We start from the raw sequence: 22,093 nt of genomic DNA, 5'->3' as shown, positions 1-22,093 counted from the left end.
TCCTGTGGTTAAAAGTATCTGATGAGCCAATAATGGCTATAAACTATTTGTAGGCGAAATATTTTAATTTAATTAAGTTTATTTTGTAAGTAAAGTTAACAGAGAAATATTGAAACTCACGTCACAAGAAAATGTTGGTACACTATTATAATTGTAATCTATTTGAATAAAAATTTACAACCGAAATGTATTTATATACGCGCATAATTTTAGAACAACTAAATTAAAATGAATAATTATTTTTTAAATATCTTTTTAACAGTCTGGGCAAGGTTTTTAGGACATTAATGGAATCAAAATTCCCACATAATAAAATTTTACTATACTCGGACAAAATAGTGCCATTGCGCTAGTATTTGTATAAAAAGGTTGTTTAACAAGACTAAAGATAGAAAACTAAGCGGGAGTGTCCGACTGACCAGTCAGATGCTCACACTATCACACAAACTAGTTGGACAGCAATCCTACTAAGTTAAGAACAGCCGCTAACTCTAACAACGTTGTTTAGCAAACTTTGATTTAACAGGTGTTACTATTAAATAGCAAATTACTATAAATAAATCTAAGTAGCTTACAAAATTCAATGAATTTATCTCTCTATGTTTGATGAGGTGACTGTAAGCGCCTTTAATTAAATCAATATCATTGCACGAGAACAAAAATAACTATAATATTACTACTACTACTATAACAGTGATCTACTTAACCTGATAATGTGTGCAAATAAGATACATACCTACTAATACTACTAATTAATCTGTCGAAGCGAAGGCTTCGTGCTGAAAAATATTCCCGAATAAAAAGTCTAGCTGGAGAGGAATTCACCCGTAACCCCACGCCGAAGGAATCTTGGTCGAAGGCATAAGAGTAGGTTCATAAATTAAATGGCAGGGGTCAGGTAAAAACAAAAGCCAAAGTCAGCTACCCTATATAATCAAAAGTTTCAACATACAAAGTTCTAAGTTTTGAAACTGATATAAACTGTTGTAAAGCGAATGCAGAAGTAAAACAGTAAACCATTGGTCCTCAGGTCGGTCGTGCCCGACGCCCGACGTTGCGGCCTGACATGTTTGTAGACTTACTGTTACTCACTGACCCCACAACGTCACAGCATATATTGGATTCTGGAAGTCACGACACTTCGAACGTGTTTGCACTTATTCGCCCCAATGTGGTTTATCTTTTGAATTGAAATATGAATGCCACTGATATGACGCGTGTACGTGACACGTCACGTGTAACGTTGTATTTTTACTCGTTTTTCGTCCATGTAGCGTGAAACGTGATAATATTTTGCCTGGGAATTTGTTTATTATGTGGAATATAGATGCATAAATGGTATAATAAGCCTTTACAAGAAAATTGTAACAATAATTCTAAATTCATGGTAAGTTAAGCAGAATTCAGAATATAATGCCTGAGATAGTTTTAAATGTTATAACTAAAAGATAATAAAGCGTATGAATGAAACGAAAGTAATATGTCTTCAACTACTGTGCTATGAATGCGTATCCTCTCACTGAATGTTTTGGGTCTAAAGGTCAAACATGTGTTGGGTACGGTAGTGATACGTTAATTGAAACGGATACAAAAATGTGCCGGCCCCAAGTGGTTCAAACCTACACGACTCTTCTATTTAAAAGGTAGTATAAAGTGCGTAAGGTGTCTACGCAATTTGGTGGTCGTAACACCCTCGTCACTGTCACGTGGTAATGCGGCACAACGCGACGGATCGCAACCCGAAGCAATAAATAAACTTAAAACAGTTTACTATCAGGCTCGCATTTAATTGTCTAACGATACTTTTAGCTCCCCTCTGATTAACTGTAATGAAACGTAATTGGACATAACGTAGTTGAACTAAAATATACTTCGATTAATTGAGCGCTTTACTTTCTTTATTACCGTGAACTAGTCTATGAAGCGAGTAACTTTACATTCCAGTAACTTTAAATAAAACGTTTTGTATTCACCGAGTTTGAGACCGAATTTCAAGCATATCCTAACCTATTGCAACGCTCCCGTTTGGCATCAAGTGGAATGCGGTCAACTCCCTCCTATTGAAAAAACAACTACGGACTTAACCCACAGCCAAGCGGAAATACAATCTTTGTCGTTTTTTTATTCGGAAAAAACCGAACATACCAATACAACAGTTAAAAAAAAGAAAATGTATAACATTTATGTAACGAGGGCAAGAATCGGATTACGCGTTACACGAAAAGAACTGTCTCCGTGATGGTGTGGGTGACCAACGATGTCTACTAGATAAGATTTTATGTAGCGTAATGCGGCCACCGATATAAACCCACCAAGCTGCGCTCTTTAAGATAGAGGAACATAAAAGTAATCTTGAGCCGTTCTCGGACCCGCCAGTCAATTTGCTTTTATGGTGATGCTCTGCGCTTGTTACCATTCTATTATCGTTGCTAGTTCAAACGTCTCAATACTAAAAAACTGTAAAATGCTTTAATTGTTTATTTTTACTGTGTCTCATTTGTAGGCAATGAAATCTAATGTTGCGTTTATTTAGCCGCTTAAACACGCTGTATCTAATTTCCCCGTCTGCTCGGAGGAATAAATTTTTAAGGGTCGATTAGGTAAATGTTTATTGATTACAAATGACCTTATAACTGAAGCATAATGAGGTCTTTTTATGTTTAATGCTATTCAATTCAAACTAACACCAAAACAGACAGTTGTTTATTATAATTAAATTGCGAATTAGTTAACTACAAGTGAAGAAAAAATGTCATAGGAATAGGAATAATTATACTCGAATGATTTTTTTCTTACATAGCATTGGAAGCAGTTCTCTTTGTAATTAAAAAAGAAGCAAAGAATCGACATCCATTAATTGCGATTTAAAAAGCCAGACGTTGAACGTTGGCAGAATTAATATTTTAATAAGAGGATCGAGCAATAAGAAAGATTCATCATGGTGTGAGTTGCAATCACTCACCGCCGCCGTTGCTCTCGATATCTACAAGGTTCTTTCTCAACTTAAATCGAGGTCATTAGCAGCTTTACAACTTATCGTGAACTTCAGCACTTGACAAAAGATATTTTTGCTGAATAATTTCGACGCCCATTATCTGTTTTATTGGGCGTCGATGAAATTTCTAACAATAGTCACTCGACGTTCATAATAGTCATTATTTTAAATTGGTTTTACTGACACGTTCTTTTAAATACTTTTTATTTTACTTGAGTCATATTATTATTTTCTTATTTAAACCTTACGAAACCTCCGTTTTATTTTAATCACTCTTTCGAACTGGAAATATAGGTACCATTTGGGAATTGGTTAAAATGTAACTTATAATAATATATACTATGGTGTCTAGCATGATATCGATTTCCAGGTTAAAAACACCTAAACAAGTATAACAAAAAAGCCTTACCTTACAAATTCAGTAGAAAAATCTGCGGCGGCATCACTCGGTTCATCCCAACAAGATGCAGTGGCATCGCTTAAAAATTGAGCTTGAGCTGACCATGCGTCACAAGCTCTTAACACTCGTCTCAATGCTCCCACTATTATTCTCACAGCTGCGAGCACAAACGGCCGATCTGTACGTAAAGATACATAAAACTATAAAAGCTATATATTTTCCATTATAATCTTAAAATACTAATAAAAATGCTCATGCCACCACTGATTCAGATTGAGCTTTCGATACCGAACCCTTGTAGAACTTTCCAAATAAATCTCGATGGAATTTGAAAACAAAAGTACGACATTTCAAAGAATGATTGGATTTGGCCGGTCCCAAAATTAGAGTATATTTTTTCAAATAATAATCAATGTTGTGAATTCAATTCAAGTTTTCATGGAAATGTATGCGCTGTAATATTCAATAAAAAAAACTCACCAATTTTTACAGGCTGCGGATGTAATGCCAGCAGTCCTACGGGTAGACTATTAAAAATCTCGGTCATATTGTTTTTAACATAATCATTTAAATTCCTATCCATAATATGCTCTTTCTTAAAATTTTTGTTACTTCTTTTTTCTATTTTGTCTCTAAGATTATGCACAGTAGACGCATGCACCTTTGGATTCATTAAGAAATCACTAATATCACTTGATATATCTATACTATCATTTATTTCTCTAGTATCATCTTCGCTACTTATATAATTTTGTCCCAACAATAAATCTTTTGCTACACTCACGTCATCTACATGTATGCTATTTACATATTTATTAAAAGATTCATTTTTCATTTCCCTATAACTATTACGTCTACTATTATTCCTATTGTGAAAGGGCACTCCCTTTGCAATTGAATTGTTTTCGATTTTAGAAGTTTCAACGCCTTTGTTATTTACATTATAATTTATTACACTTCCTGAACTAATATTGCGATTACTATCATACGATTGACTAAAATTTATACTTAATAAATTATCGGTAATACTCTCTGCTTCCGACATATTTCGACTTGAGCGCCGATAAACTGAATTCAGAGAACTATTTTTTATGTTAAAACCGTCGCCGCTAAAATTCTTTTCATCTTTATCAGCTTTAGTCGAGGTGTCGGGGGTTCTCAGATCTTCTATCGTATTATTGTCAGCATCGCCTCGTTTGCTGCGGTCAAAGCGTTCGTATACTGGTGCCTCATCATTATCCCATGAGCTTTCATTATCCCGATCGTTATCTTCGGTGTATTGAGTTCTGTTACTGATGTTATGGAAAATATTAACGTCCTTTGAGGCATCTATCCACAGCCAAAAAAAGTTGCCTTCGAGCATGTTCAGACGCCTTGCCTCATCCATAACAAGCTTAGCGTAATTGACATCACATATCAAGACAACGACGCCCCGGGTCAACCTTGATATCTCAGCTAGTCGCCTGCACACACATAATTGAAATACCATTGTAGTATAACATCATATAATATAATAGAATATTATGTATAATAGTAGACACGCAACACTAGCAAAAACAAAATTAAATGTTCATCATAATCATACTTAATCACCGAAACTCGAAATTGCAAGCACATGACACTATTTAATTGTAATGAATTAATGTATGCAGTGAAAATTAGAAATGAGTACCTGAAGAGGACATGGCGAGAAAACTTTTTTGGAAGAGATAACCATTTAGGATTTAGTGGCTGGGTAGTAAGGATAGAAGATAAATCTTTCCGCAGAGACAAAGTTATGTAAATATCTTCTTCTGCCAGTAAAGTAAACGAATGCCAATGTGTGTGCAGAAGTGTTGCTCTGGAACAAAACATAATACGATTATTAAGTTATAGTTTAAAACTGTCTGAATTTATACAGTTTCGAATTAAGTATATATTTGTACCTGAGCGCATGTAAAGTTTCTCTTGCGGTGACCTCAAGTCGAATCTCTAGCGGAAGCATTTCCTGTGAAATAGCAAACTTTAATCAGTCTTGTGTGTTAGCTCTATTATATTTTTATTTTACCAGAACTAGAATGGTATTCCATTTGTGAACCCATAATAACCCAATCATGTTTTCTTTTGCCAGACGTTATTAGTCTACGTCGAGTCGTAATCGACGCAAAGTGAGTAATAAATGACCATAATTTACAGCGACACCCGTGCCGCGTTCTCGGCCCAAGTATTGTGAGGAATATCTCACCTCAAACAAAAAGTTTTTCTACAAACCGAGGAGAGAAATATAGCCGGTTATCAGGGATATTATGCACATCATAAAAATCTGATTTGCTCCGCGTGTGACAATCCGCGTATCTTTATTTGTGTCTTTTTAAGACGTGTTTTACAGTTTTTCGGATTTATGTTATGTTGTTTGTTATTGAGACACTTTGTTTACGTAATATATCGTAAAAGATAAGAAAATAAGATCCAGTTTTAGATGCCTATAAATAATATTTAACGTGTTAAGGTATTATTATTGATAGTTTAACGTATACTCAAATAATAGTAACGACAATTTAATCGTCAACTATGCGACATAATATAACGAGCATTATAAACTGTCGGCAGTAACAATCAGCAGAATCATAGAGTCAATTAGAAACATATTAATTATGCTTGTAATAATTAATAGCCCATTCTAGTTGAGTAATATTGTGCCACTATACAGGATGAGTACGCTTGTCACCAAGATGATACGGGCATTGCCGACCTCACTCGCAGAGAATAACTGGATTCCGCAAGCTCGGAACGTCAACTTCAGGAAACTCTGCATAAACCCACGTCCACACACAGCTTAAACGACGCTGCCGAACTAATTTGCGTACGCTGTCAGAGCATTTTAAACACCGAGTTAAATTTGCAAGTCACATTCTCTTAAATTGCGAATGCACAATATTTCCTGAAAACAGCAACGGTAATGTGCGGTGGCGAATTTATTTCTAGAGTTGAGAACGTTTTTATTGTTACTAAAAGAGTTCAACCGTGCACCGACGCTGATTACATATTCTAAAGAAAATTGTGAAAGTTCATAAAAGTTAATCATGTTTCTGAGCGAGATTTTATTTTCTTGGTAAGGGCATGATACACTTTGGTAACACGTAAAGGGTGGTGCCGAAGATATTAAGTACAAAGAGATTTATGTTGGGCACTAAAGTTCATTTAAGGGGCCTGACCGTCGAATATCTTGGAGTTCGAAGAAAAGGTAGGGAGAGATCTATCTAATAATGTCATCAGCATATCCTATAAATAATGTCTGAACGTGTCGCGCGCACCGTCAGTCGGCAGGTCGCTCGGTCGTCACGTAGACGCATTATTTCACTGGCTGGTTGGCTATTCCCGACTTTATCATAGCGAGCACGATTAATAGCTCTGCATAAATGGAACCGTTGGCAGTCTACTAACCGCCGACACCGTGTTTTATGATACAAACGCATAATTTTTGTGTTATCGCGGTATATTTATCTTGAATCTACCAACGTCACTTTCAGCGTTGGTTGAAGGATTTTTATGTTAACGAGGTCTAATATCAAAAACTACAAAAATAATTTGCCATTGAAATAACTCGTTTCCTAAGGTTATAAATAATTATATATTTAAACCAAACCGCTCTTAGTCGACGAAGAAAATGATACATATTTTACACAGCACAGGTTAGATTCAATATTCAGACATCTTCAACCACAACTCTTCGTAAAATTGTGTAAGGAACTATTTACATGTCACAACGAGTTCCCATTTATATTCCAGATGCAAGATAATGTAGCCCAGCCCATTTTTGTGTTTAGATAAGCAGGTAAACGTGGACGTGCGCAAGTTTACAGAAAAGATTAAACCTGTCCTCAGGATATGATTTACAACTTTTGTACGGGGTGTGTTAAGTAACGCTTTAGAATATGTGTGAAGGCTTTTAACTTACATTGGCGATGGTGTAAGAGAGGTGGAGGTGCGTCGGCGAGGCGCGTAGCACGGGGACACCGGCGCGTGAGGCCGCGGTCACCACAGCAGCCGCGGCGGTGCCCCCGCCACACACAAGCAAGGCCGCCACGCGCCGCCCTTCGAGCGCCGAGCACGTACGCTCCAGCACCCGAGCGACGAACCTATAAACAATTATAGCATTCATCAATGACCAGAATTTAATTACTTCACTAAGCACTTATTCATAATGTTTCAATACCATCGACTACGTCTCCTACCCTTACAATTACTAATCACGCACCCAGACAGCCATTAGTTAGGTCTTAAGCTAAGTTATTAAACTAACGATTGATTACATTACACGGTGTAGAATGTCAACAAGATAAAGATGACTCATTTGATTAAGTTAATCGTTTCCTAAAACAATGGCGGACGTACAGTGGTAACCGAAATTACTTGTTTGGCGCGAAATCAGATAACTTGTGTTAACTGGACCGTAGTCTAGCAGTTAAATATACATTTACAAAATACTAAAAGTATTCCCAATAGCTTTGCAAAAGAATAAAAAAGTGTTACCCGTAAAGCAATATTTACCTTAACAAATTGGAACATTTGTTCACAGAGCGTATCATATTTTATGTTTTATCGTAATATAAATCTAAATGGTAAATGTTATCCGAAGACCTAAATAACTCTTGATGTACTCCGAAAAAAGATTTCAAATCTAAAAATCTCGGAGGCTTTTTCTTATTTTCAAAAGAAAATGAATCACTAAATTGGCTACAATTTAATGCGTAATAACAGAATCTCGTCTAGGGGTCACCTTTCAAGACGCCCGACGCTCTTTAAACCGCCCACGAAAATATATTGGACTTTTTTCAAAGCAGTCTACATCACTTACTCAACTTCGAGGAATCAAATGAGATCGCATTTAATTTAGTTAAAAGTTAAGGCGAAAATAAACTTTTGTTTTAATATTGCTTCCATGACATCAAACTTAAAATGTATTATACTATTTTTGTCGTCTGAGATTTATTGTATCTAGTCTAAGTTGTTTTTGTAAGTTCGTAATGGTAATGATTTAACGCAGTTTGTGAACATCAAAAAGTTAGATGACGCTACTTTTAAAGTAGTTTATCAACCGTTGCGTAGACTCAAACTAAGGACAATTATACCTATTTTAGTTTTTTATTGATCATATAGATATACATAGGTACATAGGTGTGTAGAATTTTTATAATATTTTTTTTAATAATCAATGCAATTTTCACATTAATTATGAAGTCTGTATGAATACTAAATTAAAATAGTTGAGCACGCGGCAGAGCTCTACTGTGCTGAAAAGAAAGAGGACGGTCCTATTATACTGTGTGAGGTCGGAGTATTTAATACTTATTCTTTCATATATAATGAGGGAGAAGGATTTTAAATATCATACGTTTAGAATGTTTATTAATGACATATTTTGTCACAACTACGGGCAATATAATATGAAAATAAGCAGTATAATATTTAGGACTCCCATTCGGTTACTAAAGATTATTTGGATATTCATTAATAGAATTACTGATTTAAACAAGTGCCATAGTAAGTAAGTATAATGTATATTGTAATTTATATTGGAAGAAAAAAGTTAAGTTGTAATTATAGTGAAGTCAGTTATTCCCACAGAGAAAGTCTCGAACCTTGTTTTTAATAAAATAGTAAATTTAATTATGTCTAGACACGCAGAAGATAAATTGTACTTTATATTAAACTTGGGATCATTACACGAAACACAAGCTGAATACATTTTGACATTTACAAAACTGAATTATTTACAACAAGTCTTAAACGGATTAAAAATATAGCGTCGGCTTAAATTCGGGAGCGAGCCCTGTTATGAGCCGTCATTTATTTTGCTAGGACTAGAAAGCACTTAAGTATTCTAAGTTCAACTATGTATATGTTTAACAAACAAAGAAGGGCACCGAGCGCGCGACTCGTAACATAACAACTTCATAATAATACCAACAACATTGTGTGAGCTCGTACTTGCCGTGCCTTTGTACTTGGCGTTATTCTCCGCACATTCTATACTTAATATACGCAACTGAATTTTTGATAGTGATATGAATAGCCAAGTGTGCCTACAACTCAATTATAACCACAATTAGTCTGTGAGTATCATTTACACGGATCAGAACGCGCCGCATTGACCTATTTGCATTACTAACTATTACATACAGCTGGTTTCAAATGGACTTCAAATACAACTACCAGGTTGGCGGTTAAGTGATTAATAATTCATTCATTAGTTCAATCTATGTAACAGCTCTAACCGCGGAAATGGCATCCTAATACCAAATAGAAAGTACATAGCAGAGTGAACATCTCTATCGTTTAAATATCTATGGAGCTGCCAAACTGATAATGAAAATTAAAAACACAAAAAAATATAATATGCGAAAAATATTAATCACCCTGTTTATTGTTATTGAATAACACGAAAGACCTTGCTTTACAATATAATATACAAACCAAAAGGGCCGCATCGTAAGCACACTTCAGTCTCAATTCAGTCGTTCAGTGCCTCAGAAGTCGTTTTAAATTTAAAGCCTTAAAAGCGTCTCTGGCTCAAGTCTGCACTTGGTTTATAAAGCAATGTCTACCCGGGGGTACCCTAAAGTGTGGAGCCGTTTTGAACGAATAGTTGAAGACGGCAGAATGTTAAAATTCGAAATAGAAGACATCCCCGAAAGTATGTGGAGTACGGCGGTCGAGTTCATGCTCGGACATTACATCAGGGAAGACGTCTGGTGGAAATCTGCCGGTAAGAGATCCTTTGTACATTCGTAGCCTTTCAACTTTTCCTTCAACATTGCACAATTTATTATTAAGATAAGAAATATAAAGACAAGTTTTCTAACACGTTGCTCCGCTCAAATAATAATTTGTTCAAAGTACAGTTAAGTGGATTTTTTGCAATTACGAATCCCGTTCTATTTGACCTTATGTGACATACACTCTCACGCAAGAAAATACGTAAGTCATTAGCAGTACTACGAGCCGGCGCCGCCCAATTATCTCGGGACCGAGAAAAAACCTTAAATGTGGTGTCATTAGGCACCCTTCTCGCTGGTTTTCTCATCGACTGGCTTCTGAATTTTAAACTTTGTTTACGCCATGAGAACAACTGAATTAATTATGGGCAAGCTCGGAAAATGTCCGTCAAAATTTACAGGCTGAAACAAATTTGACATTGGGTCACGGATCTTTCTAAACTTAGCTATTGAATTTGGAGAGAGAAAGTGATATTGTATACGTAAATATAATTTTAGGATTGTAAAGTTTGACATATTTTCAAAAACATTGTTTTCACTTATTATTACTAAAGAAATGTATATTTAATAGAGTCGATTATGGACATCGTTGGTATTTGAGTGAGCACCATAATTACATTTACTTTAACTCGAATGTGCGCTTGCATTAATTGGGTCATATAAAGATGCGGCTTGTAAAGCTGAATGCTTATTAATGGATTGCGTATAATTAATCTCGTCACGCACTGACAGGCACGGCACAGGATTTAGACGCAGTACAGGAGTATCGTGTGCTGCTGACATCGATCATTAGGCAGAAAATGAGCGTAGCGTGCTTCCTCGCTGAAGGAGACGGCTCAGGACGTACGCTCGTCGCCGTTAACATGTGCTTGCCGCAGGAAAAGGGACGCTTCGTTGAACACAGGCCGGTAATAACGTTTGTCTTACCTCTCTTTATCCAACCCTATTATTGCACGCCTAGAAATATTATTTTCTTCGGCAAGGTAGTTTAAAGGCTTCAAATTTATATCCTAATAATATAGCGTTGGTACGAGACCGGCGAACTTTTATTTCATTTTCATTTTGTTGCCGTCGTTATTACACAGTGTCCCTAGATCCATTTCCATTTACTCTCCCGTTTGTACCTATTCGAAGTCGACCTAGTTTCACTCATCAACTCATCACATTATTCAACCTGCCTATCTTAAAGCTTACGTCATATAAAATAAAAAATTCAATGCAGTAGAAAGTGTAAATATCAGGATAATGATATTTTTTGGTGATATTCATTATCTTGATATCGAGAACTATCACGTATCTTGTAATCTTGATTTTGTTTATAGTAAAAAACATCTCAAAGACACCGTCGTGAAGCAAAAACCGTTGTACATAATACACATAGAATGCTATTACTTTCCAGCCCAAGTCTAAGGCCGGTTTATTATCCCTGCGAATGTTTAGTGAGGCCATGAAAGTGACAGCGATTTATGATAAATACAACGTGAACGCGTATCTCATGGGAACGGGCCTTTCTGTCGCCCCCGAATACAGGGGGCTTGGGATCGCAGTCGAATTGTTCAAGGCCAGGTAAACGATATCACTTAATATTACATGTCACCAACATTTTGTATTTTTTTCCAATAAACTGAAGGTTCTGTACCTCGATTCTCTACCAGTATTGACTCCCGACAACCGGCTGGCTATCGACATTTTGACATTTAGAATGTACTGCCAAAAAAGTCTCTACGACGCCCGCCAGAGGCGCTGATAAGGTTTTCATACAAAATTTCTCGATGACAGGTTGGTTATCAGTAGTAGATAGTAATAGAGAATTGAGCTATTGAGGTATTTATATTAACTTTCTGTAGTTTAATCAACGGAACAGAGGTGCGATGTGAACCTTAAAATTATTTAACTTGATAACTGAATTTGGCAGTGGCAGTATCTCCGTTTGATTCCTAAATAAAAAACTACGTAATAACAAAGTCATGAGCAACTTGAGCTTTTGTTTGATACTATAACGCCTAGATTTAATAAAAAGAATTGTAAGAATTTTCAGTAAACAATTTTGTAAACCATCATTTTCATCTTATTCAGTCTTCATCCCATCAAAATTTGCCGAATGAACTTTAGAACCTTTCTTTTAGCAGTTGAACTTGAAGGCACCAGATTATTAGTGAAATAGTCCTTAGCTGTTGTATAATATTGGCGGGTCACACGTCACTACGTCAGACAGCGGTCAAGGGAACGTCATTGAGGAGTGTAGTAACGCTATTGAGACCGGCTAGGTAGCAATATAGGTCATTACACTCAGTTGAACTACTACTACTGTTACAACTCTGGGTTTTACTTGAGTTTCGATAGATATGTTCCTATCTGATTGTTTAAAAACACCTGTATACCCACATGAACTTGTATAAGCTAGTAATTAGGTTTATGTATGTACCAAAAAGTGATTCTTTTCTAGAAAAGATCCTTTCAAAAACAATTTTAATAATGCAGAGGACTACATTCAAACAAATAAATATTTGTATGAACCGTGTGAAAAGTTTCAACTGAATATGATATAAAACTGCGTTCAAACTAACTGATGCCAGTGCCAAAACCACAAAGTTTCACGTTAACAAAAACACATATCCGGAATAATTTGCGGACTGTGCAGGCATGCCAGCTGTAGGAGAGCGAGCAACCGCAAATGCATTCCGTTGTCAATATCTTCGAAATGCAATCCGTTTGAGAATATCTATACTACGATTGGTAACGCTGTCTACGCCTCTAGACTAACTAATAGACGCCTATTCACCGTGAAATGGGTGTTGAATGGGACTGCATTTATCAAAAGGCTCATATTCTATTAATTTTCAGGATACAACTCTCCAAGGCTTTGGGTTTTCGTGCAACAGGCGGTATATTTACAAGCGCTAGAGCACAACGGGTAGCAGAAAAAGCGGGCATGGAATGTTTATACCATGTTCCTTACAAGAAGTTTGGAAAGCAGTGCAACATAAAATTCGAATCTGACGCGGAAGATTTGAAGATATTTGCTATTCGGACTGAATAAACAAAATAAGATAACTAGACCTCAATCCGCTCTGTGACAACACGTTTTATCCCTTCTAATTCCCCGGAGGTCGCATTTCGGAGTAAGCCGAATAAAATGGCTGTAGACAAAAATAAAAAGCGAGGAATCTTTTAGATCTCAGTTTTGATCAATTACTCCGTCGTAAGGCGTTTATATAATAACCCTTTACAGTTCCTATTACCGTTTAAATTAACTACATTATGTAATATACATTAAATTTATTGTAATTATAAATTATATTACCTGCTTTGACTATTATTTTGTTATCCCAGCGTACTTAATAATTAAATAAGTACGAACTATAAAATTTATTACAACCTCTATTTAAACTATGAACAATTTAAACGACTGATTCTGATGATTAATTAAATATTTGCCACTGGTCGGTGGCTTGTATAACTACGATAATTATTAAGATAGAGAACATTATAAAATGTAAATATCGCATAAAAAAATAAGTTGTTATTTCTTTTTAATATACTGTATTCTGGGATTTCAATTCAAGTTTTCCAAGACAGAAAATTTTAAATTTATTACTGAAACTGATAATGAATGCGCAATGGTCACGGTATAAATTATCGCATCATAAAACGTACTACTTTCTCAACTCGCGGAGAAAAAAATGTTCGTTTATTGCGGCCAGAGTAAGGATAAAGTCATAAAGGTACTTAAGATAAAATTGTTTCCTTTCGAATTTTCTTTTCATTCGAAATATAAAAATATTACGTATGGACAAAAAATACTGTTGAATAAAATTATTGCAATATGTTCAATGTATATTTTAAAAGATAAAAATAAATACCTTATAGATTGTAAAAGACCTTGTAAGTCTACCTTAACGATTGATACATACTTTAGTACCTGTTTGTACACGTGAACCCACGTAATATGCATAGCATCGAAATATTTTCCTTAATAAAGTTATAAAGGTAAAGCGTGGGCCGCCTTGCCGAAGTCTCTAATATCGATACCTACATTCTAAAATATTACTTCTGATTTGCGTTGCGGTACTTCCCAATAATTTTCCTTTAAATACTAATTTTGAAGGTTGTACAAGTAGCCAAATACAGTAAGTAAATTGGGTCTAGATTAAATCCGTAGTACAGGGCTGTTTTGTACATTAGAATATGAATTAACAAAGATTTTTTCCAAGGTAAAATGTGTAGTAAAACACTGACTTACACAAAAAATATACACAGAACTTGCTAATTATGCTACAAGTACGTGTTTTACACTAAACTGTACACTATACGCTTGTTTTGCACGAGTAAATTTAAAGAGAACTTTCAAATAATTTACACTCCCTCGTAGTGGAGCTTCGAAATAGTTCAAAACATTAATGCATTTTATAAATGTATTCCTAACACGTCGAAAACGTTCATTTAGCTTTGTAAAACAGACATTATGCAAAGAGAAGAAAATCAATACAGTCGTAATAACATCACTGAGAATAGGTAATTATATCTACTCTGCGCCGTAGCTTCGCTTGCTCGATTAATCGCCTAGAATAACCATGAGCCTCATATTGAAAGCCAGTGGAATACAAAGTGGTTGAAGTACATCGACGTTAATGACAGGACCGAAGCATTAACAACTCATCTATAACTACCAAATTATAGTGAAGTAAGGAGCGACGACTAACGCTCGTAACTTGATCACTGCTACACTAGGTACTAGCTATGTTCCTAAGCCGTGTAATTCTCTGAAGGTACAATGTACGGTACTGTAATTAGAGTCATTGTTCCTTTTCTTCTTTTTATTTCGCTTTCATAATTCATACAAAAGTAAAAATGTTTCTAATAACTGAGGCAGAAACTTGAAAAATATATTCTTCGTAATACGGAATGAAAGCTCTTTCATACCATCGGCTTATCGCATCGCGAGAGTAGAATCAAATACCAGAGATAGTTCATTTGTGATGAAACTTCTGCTTGGAGTAGTTTCTGCATCTTTTAAGGTACTGCTACAAAATTACTAATCGTTATTTAAAGCTAAATGCTACTGTTATTGTATTAACATAGCTTTCAAATTTTTGTAATTATTTAATTAGAATTACTGCTCCCCGTTACAATTTTATTTTTATTCTAGAACTCTCTATTCGAGATTTTTTATTTGCTCTACTAAGCAATGTGTTTACGCCACAAAGCTTGCAACACGTAACGTATGAGTTTAATAAACGTGACATCTATGAACCCGAAGGAAACCGCCACGCAAAATTGCAGATGTTAGCTTAACGTATTTTATCTGTTTGAATCTAGTACAAAAATGATTTTGGTATTCGTAAAAATACATACATTACCATCATAAACAATTTATTTATTATTTTATGTTTTCACGTGTTCATCAATTCGACTGATTAATCAATAACAGTCATGGACGCTTATAACAAACATTTAGCATACTCAAATTGATCGGCAAATGGCGGCTCTCGCACTATCGATATCATTAATTCAGAGTCAGAGGCAGGCGTAAACCTCTGATCAATTTACCTAAGACAACAGAATACATCGCAATCCTACCAAAGTGGGGAGAAGGTTGAACATTCCACTCCGCAAACATCAGACCGACTTTTACAATCAAATGTAGTATTTTAACAACTAAAATCCTTGTCGAACTAAACTTGAGTAGCAAACTTAAAAGAAATAAAATCAAATTAAGCACTCTGTTTGATTAGCTTTGGAAAGCTAATGACAAATGGCGTCCTTTTGAATATTTTGTTCGCATTTCAATAAGACTTAATAGGCATTTGGCGGGTCAAAAGTTACTTTATTCTTTTGGGTTGCTGAAAGGCGTTGTTTCTATGGAAAAGTTTTGACAATACTCTCCAAGCCTTTCGGCGTCTGAAGTCGACCGTTTTCCCTGGGAAATATTTCTTTTTCTTAAACGGTAAGTAGGTTGCTTGAAAAAACCCTTAGTGCCGTTTTAAGACATCAAATCTTTGTTGGAATTGTTTTTGTTCGGTTACGATAAGGACTTTTATAATATTATTATGAATTGGATTATCTTTTTGGTAAGAATAGCGAATCTTTAGAAATATGAATATTACGATTAATTGATTCCGTAACTGGATTTATTTTATACAACTGGACATCTTCATAAATGTGAATTTATTTTGGATTAATTATTATAAATATAAATCAAACTACATCGATGAGATTTAAATTCAATCCGAGTTTTACGAAATTTATGCCAATTTGAAATCATAACAAGCATCTCTAAAATTAGTACCGAATAAAAGCCACATCTCTGGTAGCAGGATTTCAACTACGAAACTATTGCGGTCCAGCGCTCCGACGCGATCAAATCGAAACAACTCTAACAATATCCATAAAGTGTTCCACCCTGAACAAGACGTGTATCGGGTTTGTTTGAAATCGAAACTTGTGAATAGTTCTGTTTGACGGTTCATGTCGGTTTATATTGGGGAGATAAATTGATGTCTGCTACAGATGTTTTTCGCACATTTTATTGAGACAGAGTCGTCTTAAATCGTTCTTTTTGATCAATATGTCATTGTAGTTCAATATTTTTTTATAAACTCCACCTCCAACAAATCCAGGTTTCATACCCCTAAAGTACATTGCAAATAAGGTTTCCAATAAATTATACTGCTCTTACAATTCTGTAAGCGGAACGTATAGAAACAAAAATGTCTGCCAAGTACCTTTCATCTTCTGGTAGCTCGATGTAAAGCGGCAGCAGCGTGATGTTGCGCAGATAGAGTGGGTAGTCGCCGGCCAGGTACGTGTGTGAGATGTCGGCGAGCGAGCGGTTGAAGAGCCGCACCACGTCGGCGGCCGAGGGCGGCGCGGCGATGCCCACGTAGAAGGCGGTGTGCGCGTCCGCTTGTAGCACGCGCAGCTCGCGGCCGGCGCCCGTCGCGATCACCCCGCACGCGAGCCACGCCACGCACGCGCACACTGCCCACGTGCGTGCGCGCATCACGGCCCCGCGCGCCGCTCTCACCGCCGCCCGCGCCCCGCCCTCCCCCCGACCCGCCACGCCATACCCGACCCCTGACCAACACCATCCACGCTTAACCTCTCGACCTCCGCCCTAGATTCACCCGCCCCAACATTTACTCACTTATTTTCAGATACTTTATAATCGTCACTCCTCCACTTGTTTACGGTACAGTCAGATTAATTAATGTTCTAATTTTTTACACTGATGTATATGGACGGTAAATCATAATTTAAAGTTAAACAATTCCGTTTCGCAATTCCCAGTCCTCGGCTCATTTGCGTATCTGTAACAAAAGGAAGACATCTATTTGTATGGTAATGACTTAACAAGAACATTGTAATAACAACGTAGATTCGCTTAATCAATAATTAACATCCACTGAGCTATGCTACTCCAAATTCGTATTTGAAGTTAATGATACCGTCTACCAGACGACAGCGTATGCCTAATACATTTTTTATTCTTTTTATAAATTATTTGTACCTTTTTCGTCTATAATTTTATATTCATCTAACAAAAACGTACGGTGGAGGGTCTCAATGTTCACTTATATTAGGCACTCGACCTTAGTAAATGCAGGGTAAATCTTGTTTACAGCACAGGGCCCGGTAATTAATTTATGTTTAACCTTATCGCAGTTTTTCGTCGGTTCGTCCCGGCGTCGTCGGACTCAATTTAGTTCCCGACCCTGTGAAGGCTGCGAGCACCCGAGCACTTGTCGCGACATAACCTATTTATTTTCACGAAAAAGCGCGTTCAGTTAACGCCGCTCATTAATTATTTTGGATATACTTAGTGAAGCGGGGGAAAACCTCTGAGATACTTGAGTTCGTAATTTGATAGCACGGGCTTAGTGCACATATATACCGGCAGTTTATCTCAACTGAGCTTATTACGTAATCTGCACTAAAGGCTCTATAAACGTAATTAGTTTTATACTGCCATAACTACAATGACAACATAAGCACACTTTACATGCTATTAATATTTGATATCATGCACCATTAACGGAGATAATATTATATGACAAACAAAGCAAGATGGCTTTTACAGAAAAGAAGGTTATGAGGGTCCTCGAGTATTTTTACTCTTACACGTTACTGATATCTCATTTAGTATAACTATTTATTTTATGAGTTGTTAAAATGAAGATGTCATTAATTCAAAAAATCATATTTTACGACACGACATTTTAAATATTTGGGGTCTTTATAATTACATAGATAGTTCAGACTGATCTGATTTGGTTTGGATTTGAAATATACCCTCATTACGTCGCATCCCTCGTCACATCGTTGTCTACGTCCCCGTCACCTCACTTACTGAAATGGAACTATCACCACATCTCAGACCTTGTTAAGTAATAGTATAAAGTAACGTAATTAAAACTTTGCGTAAAAATACACTTCCTTAGACATAAAACAGATTTACTGAAGAAAGTCTTACGAGTCTGTGGGATTCAAAGCATCGCTTACTTCAATATTTGAATTGAACGAACAAATTCTAATTTCCTTCCTATATTTTCTTCATTCGCAAAAGCTTTTTATTCATTAATCGAATTCTGAGAATTTTCCTTTTGATGTGAGCACTTGCGTATATTCGTGACGGCGAGCTCAGTCGAAATCAGATTCGGATCATAATAACAATTAATTATTAATTTCTCGTGGTTGCCTTACGACACCGACTAGGTCCAGCGATCTGTTAAAGTTTGAGCTACTAACTTTAACAAAACTAGGAACATTTGAACATGGAGTTACTAACCGAAGGAAGACTGAGATAAAGCCTGAAAGAATATAGTTTACAATTCTGGGTCCGCAAGATAGTATTGGTTGTATAAAATAAACCGCGGGTAGACAATTTATGTGGATTACAAGAATTTGCTAGGAACTTGTTAGTAGATTCCATATAAACTTCATAACCCCTTCAATACCATATATCTCGTGGCTGGCAGGAACCCACTCTAATTTACATTGTTTACTGTAGCACAGACAACATACTTTACAAAATTTGCTACCCAGAGATACTCGCATTCAAAATGAAATATTACATTATTCTTGGTGTAGATGTTTCACAGCGCAGTGCCATTATGACTACATTTTCAGACTGAAGGTGAGGATTGAGAAATGTAATACATATTTTGTATTTTAAAGCAGTGGTAAGGACACAAACTTTACATACTTTTATAACGTTGCTGTGTGTACCTACCCAACACAGTTAACAGGAATACCTACAGAGTAATCGATATTAGATATCTATGGGCACTGAGAAATTCTTCCAACCCTTAACTTTGCCAATACTTTAATTTAATTAACGAAAAATATTGATTAAACAAGTTATTTCTGTTAATTAGCAAAAGTATTTTGAAGGCACTCTTCTAATTAAAAAGCGGTGTCTGCAAAAAACAGCTCTAGACTCACCCAGCTGCGCTCTCTCTTGTGAAACGTTTCAAGATGAACCTAAATTCTCTTTATTCATAGTGGTATTAACTGTATAAACTGAAATATTTCTTGTTAAAGAAAAATAAAATCGTGTTTTATTTCTTAATTTTCGGCTTTTGAGTTTGCAGTTGGGCTATTTGGCAGACGAGTGTTCATAGCTTCGACTAACGGCACTTTCACGTTAAAATAAGCCTCGGGGTTGAGGCGAGCGGCCGGCCAGTTCCCGGCTCACTGTAATTGGACGTGTAGCAGCGGGCCGCTTATTTCGAATGGAATTAAGCAAAGACAGCTGTGGCGGCATTAGTTATAACCGACGACCAAATTAAAATTTTCCTTTTTTGAGAGATGTATTAACTACAATCGTTGACATCACACGAATTGAAAGCGTGTCTTTGCTCAAGCTGAGCATACCGCTATGAGTCTTTACAAAGAATCGCACATGTAAGAACGTCGGAGCGATCACTTTGCTGAGAAAACACATTTTCACGCTCGATTTATTTTGACTCTGATATCGTTTTATAAGTTCTCACCAGATTTCCCAGTTCGTCTTACCTGGCACTTACAGAAGAGCATTTAGCTTTATAAAGCTTTGAATTTGTCTTTATTATAAAAAGACGATGAAAGTTTTATAAAACTGTTTATAGTTTGTGTTAATATATTAAGGAGCCAGTTTGTGTAAACTTAAAGTAAATTATAGATGTTCTCGACGCCACTTAGCGCTGAAAGTTTTACTTTAAATTGCGTTAATTTACTTGCTGGTGAAGACGTAATGTTTGAGCTTATGATTTGCATATTACATGGTCGCAAAACTGCTTCGAATAGTTTTAAACTCGTGCAACGCGCTTAGTAGTACCGTAATTGCAGCTAGCTTGTATTAGGGATTTTAAGTATTTTGCGAATAGATTTAAAGGAACATTTCTGTACAAGCAGGATATGGAAAAATGGAAAAAAAGGTCGAGATAACAACTATAAGAAAAGTTGAAAGTTGTTGGTTGACCTCTCATCCATCCATCACTCTGTTGTGATTCAGTTTTTGGGCACTGGCCCAAACATAAAACTATATTCTGATGTAGGACGGAATAAGTTAACTAACTTAATAGATATTCGATTTGTTACTTACGCAAGGACAGGAGGATTATGGAATAATCCGCAAAGTCGTCTATAGTACTGTATTTTATTTGACTTAAAACTTACTTAAATTAATAACATTTTTATAGTTACTTAATTCGTTGTTCTACAACGCTTTGGGCGCGGTTAATGTTACTGCTACCTGTCTCTGCAATAATATAATTAGAGATTATGTTGTAGCGCTACAATAACACAAAATAATTTCACTACACAGTACTATAAAGAGGGAACCAATGACTACATTTCTGCTTTTAAAAATTGCCTCAAGAGTAATTTAAGAAAAGCGGCTTCGATTTCCTCAGAGACTGTCTGTTAACCGCTGTTTCAAAGCACTCAAAGTCCGAGATCTAGTCCTTGGGCAATATCGTACTTTCATTTAAAAAATATCGTGGCCTGAGGTTGAAAATTTTACGTAATTTCAAAGATCTTAGAATTAAGAACGGTTAAAGCTTTTAAAGTCATGTACTTACCAAACTATTATATATAGCCATGATTGAAGATATTTCTAAAATACTTCACTAATCTTCAAGTAAGTCTGCAATAGATTTAATAATGTATCACGATTGTGATCTTCACAGAGCGTAAAGTACAGCAATCAATGTAATCCGCATTATGGGAAAACGTGCGTAGACCCAACTTTCCCTCGGGAACATCCACTACAAAAACATTGTACATCAAATAAATCGTTATCGTTAGAGAGAACTTCAGTAGTTCATCGTTCGTGACTACTCCTCGCCGAAGGAAACAGTCGAAATAACGTGGGTCTACGATAATGACAGCTGTAAAAATGTACTTTCTATGCAAAGTGGCTTTAAGCCCATTTGATAGGCCAGATTCTCTTCACTATACATTCCCACTAGTTGGGTGCACATCGGTGGGCACTTGTAACAGCCTAACAAATTCGTTTCGGACACTCGCTAAAGTTTTGCGGTGTACATATTTATTCTAGACATTTTATCTTTTTTACAGAACATATTTTGCTAGAGCATTTTTAGTTCCCGTGAAATATTTTTATACAACTTTTAAAACGATGCTGCAATAAAAGTGTGTGGTAGTCACACTATCATAGTGTTACAACGTACCTACAAATTTGTTAAAAAATAAGTTTTAACGAACTAAACTACAGGTCTTAACGCCTTTAAAAAAACAATTCATGTTATCGTTTCTGTCCAAATTGGTAATTTTACTATATCACTTTGTTATAAAATATTGAATTGTCTCGAACACAATCGTTTAACAATGAAAATATAAAAAGGATATAAAACGGAGTGTCTCCACCGATAAACTGGAATTCCACTCAAATTGTTATTATGCTCATGAATCTAACATTGAAAATGTGTAAAAACA

General features: G+C 35.9%; 2 protein-coding genes across 3 annotated transcripts in view; one reads left to right on the top strand and one right to left on the bottom strand.

The window, feature by feature from the left end:
• Positions 1–22,093, bottom strand: part of LOC142973031 (uncharacterized) — a 91,851-nt gene that overhangs the window by 17,799 nt on the left and 51,959 nt on the right. For both annotated transcript variants that reach the window (XM_076114548.1, XM_076114549.1), the window contains exons 2-7: positions 16,879–17,463; positions 7,333–7,513; positions 5,321–5,382; positions 5,068–5,235; positions 3,876–4,858; positions 3,405–3,573 (exon numbers count right to left, since the gene is read on the bottom strand). In XM_076114548.1, coding sequence (XP_075970663.1) covers positions 3,405–3,573; positions 3,876–4,858; positions 5,068–5,235; positions 5,321–5,382; positions 7,333–7,513; positions 16,879–17,156 — 1,841 coding nt within the window. In that variant the 5' untranslated portion in view covers positions 17,157–17,463. The remainder of the gene's footprint in view (positions 1–3,404; positions 3,574–3,875; positions 4,859–5,067; positions 5,236–5,320; positions 5,383–7,332; positions 7,514–16,878; positions 17,464–22,093) is intronic.
• On the top strand, positions 9,893–13,452 carry LOC142973369 (uncharacterized). Its single transcript, XM_076115023.1, has 4 exons — positions 9,893–10,143; positions 10,886–11,061; positions 11,553–11,719; positions 12,998–13,452. Exons 1-4 carry the CDS (start codon positions 9,975–9,977, stop codon positions 13,191–13,193), a joined length of 708 nt encoding a protein of 235 aa, XP_075971138.1. The 5' UTR covers positions 9,893–9,974; the 3' UTR covers positions 13,194–13,452.

The sequence above is a fragment of the Anticarsia gemmatalis genome, chromosome 5, assembly GCF_050436995.1.
Source record: "Anticarsia gemmatalis isolate Benzon Research Colony breed Stoneville strain chromosome 5, ilAntGemm2 primary, whole genome shotgun sequence".
Classification (NCBI taxonomy): Eukaryota; Metazoa; Arthropoda; class Insecta; order Lepidoptera; family Erebidae; genus Anticarsia; species Anticarsia gemmatalis.
The sequence above is the reverse complement of the archived record's forward strand: the minus strand, read 5'-3'. Positions and strand labels throughout refer to the sequence as shown.

Coding starts and splice junctions, on each gene's coding strand:
- LOC142973369 (XM_076115023.1), top strand. CDS start 9,975: ATGTCTACCCGGGGGTACCCTAAAGTGTGGAGCCGTTTTGAACGAATA. Junction 10,144..10,885: donor CGTCTGGTGGAAATCTGCCG/GTAAGAGATCCT, acceptor ACGCACTGACAG/GCACGGCACAGGATTTAGAC. Junction 11,720..12,997: donor GTCGAATTGTTCAAGGCCAG/GTAAACGATATC, acceptor ATTAATTTTCAG/GATACAACTCTCCAAGGCTT.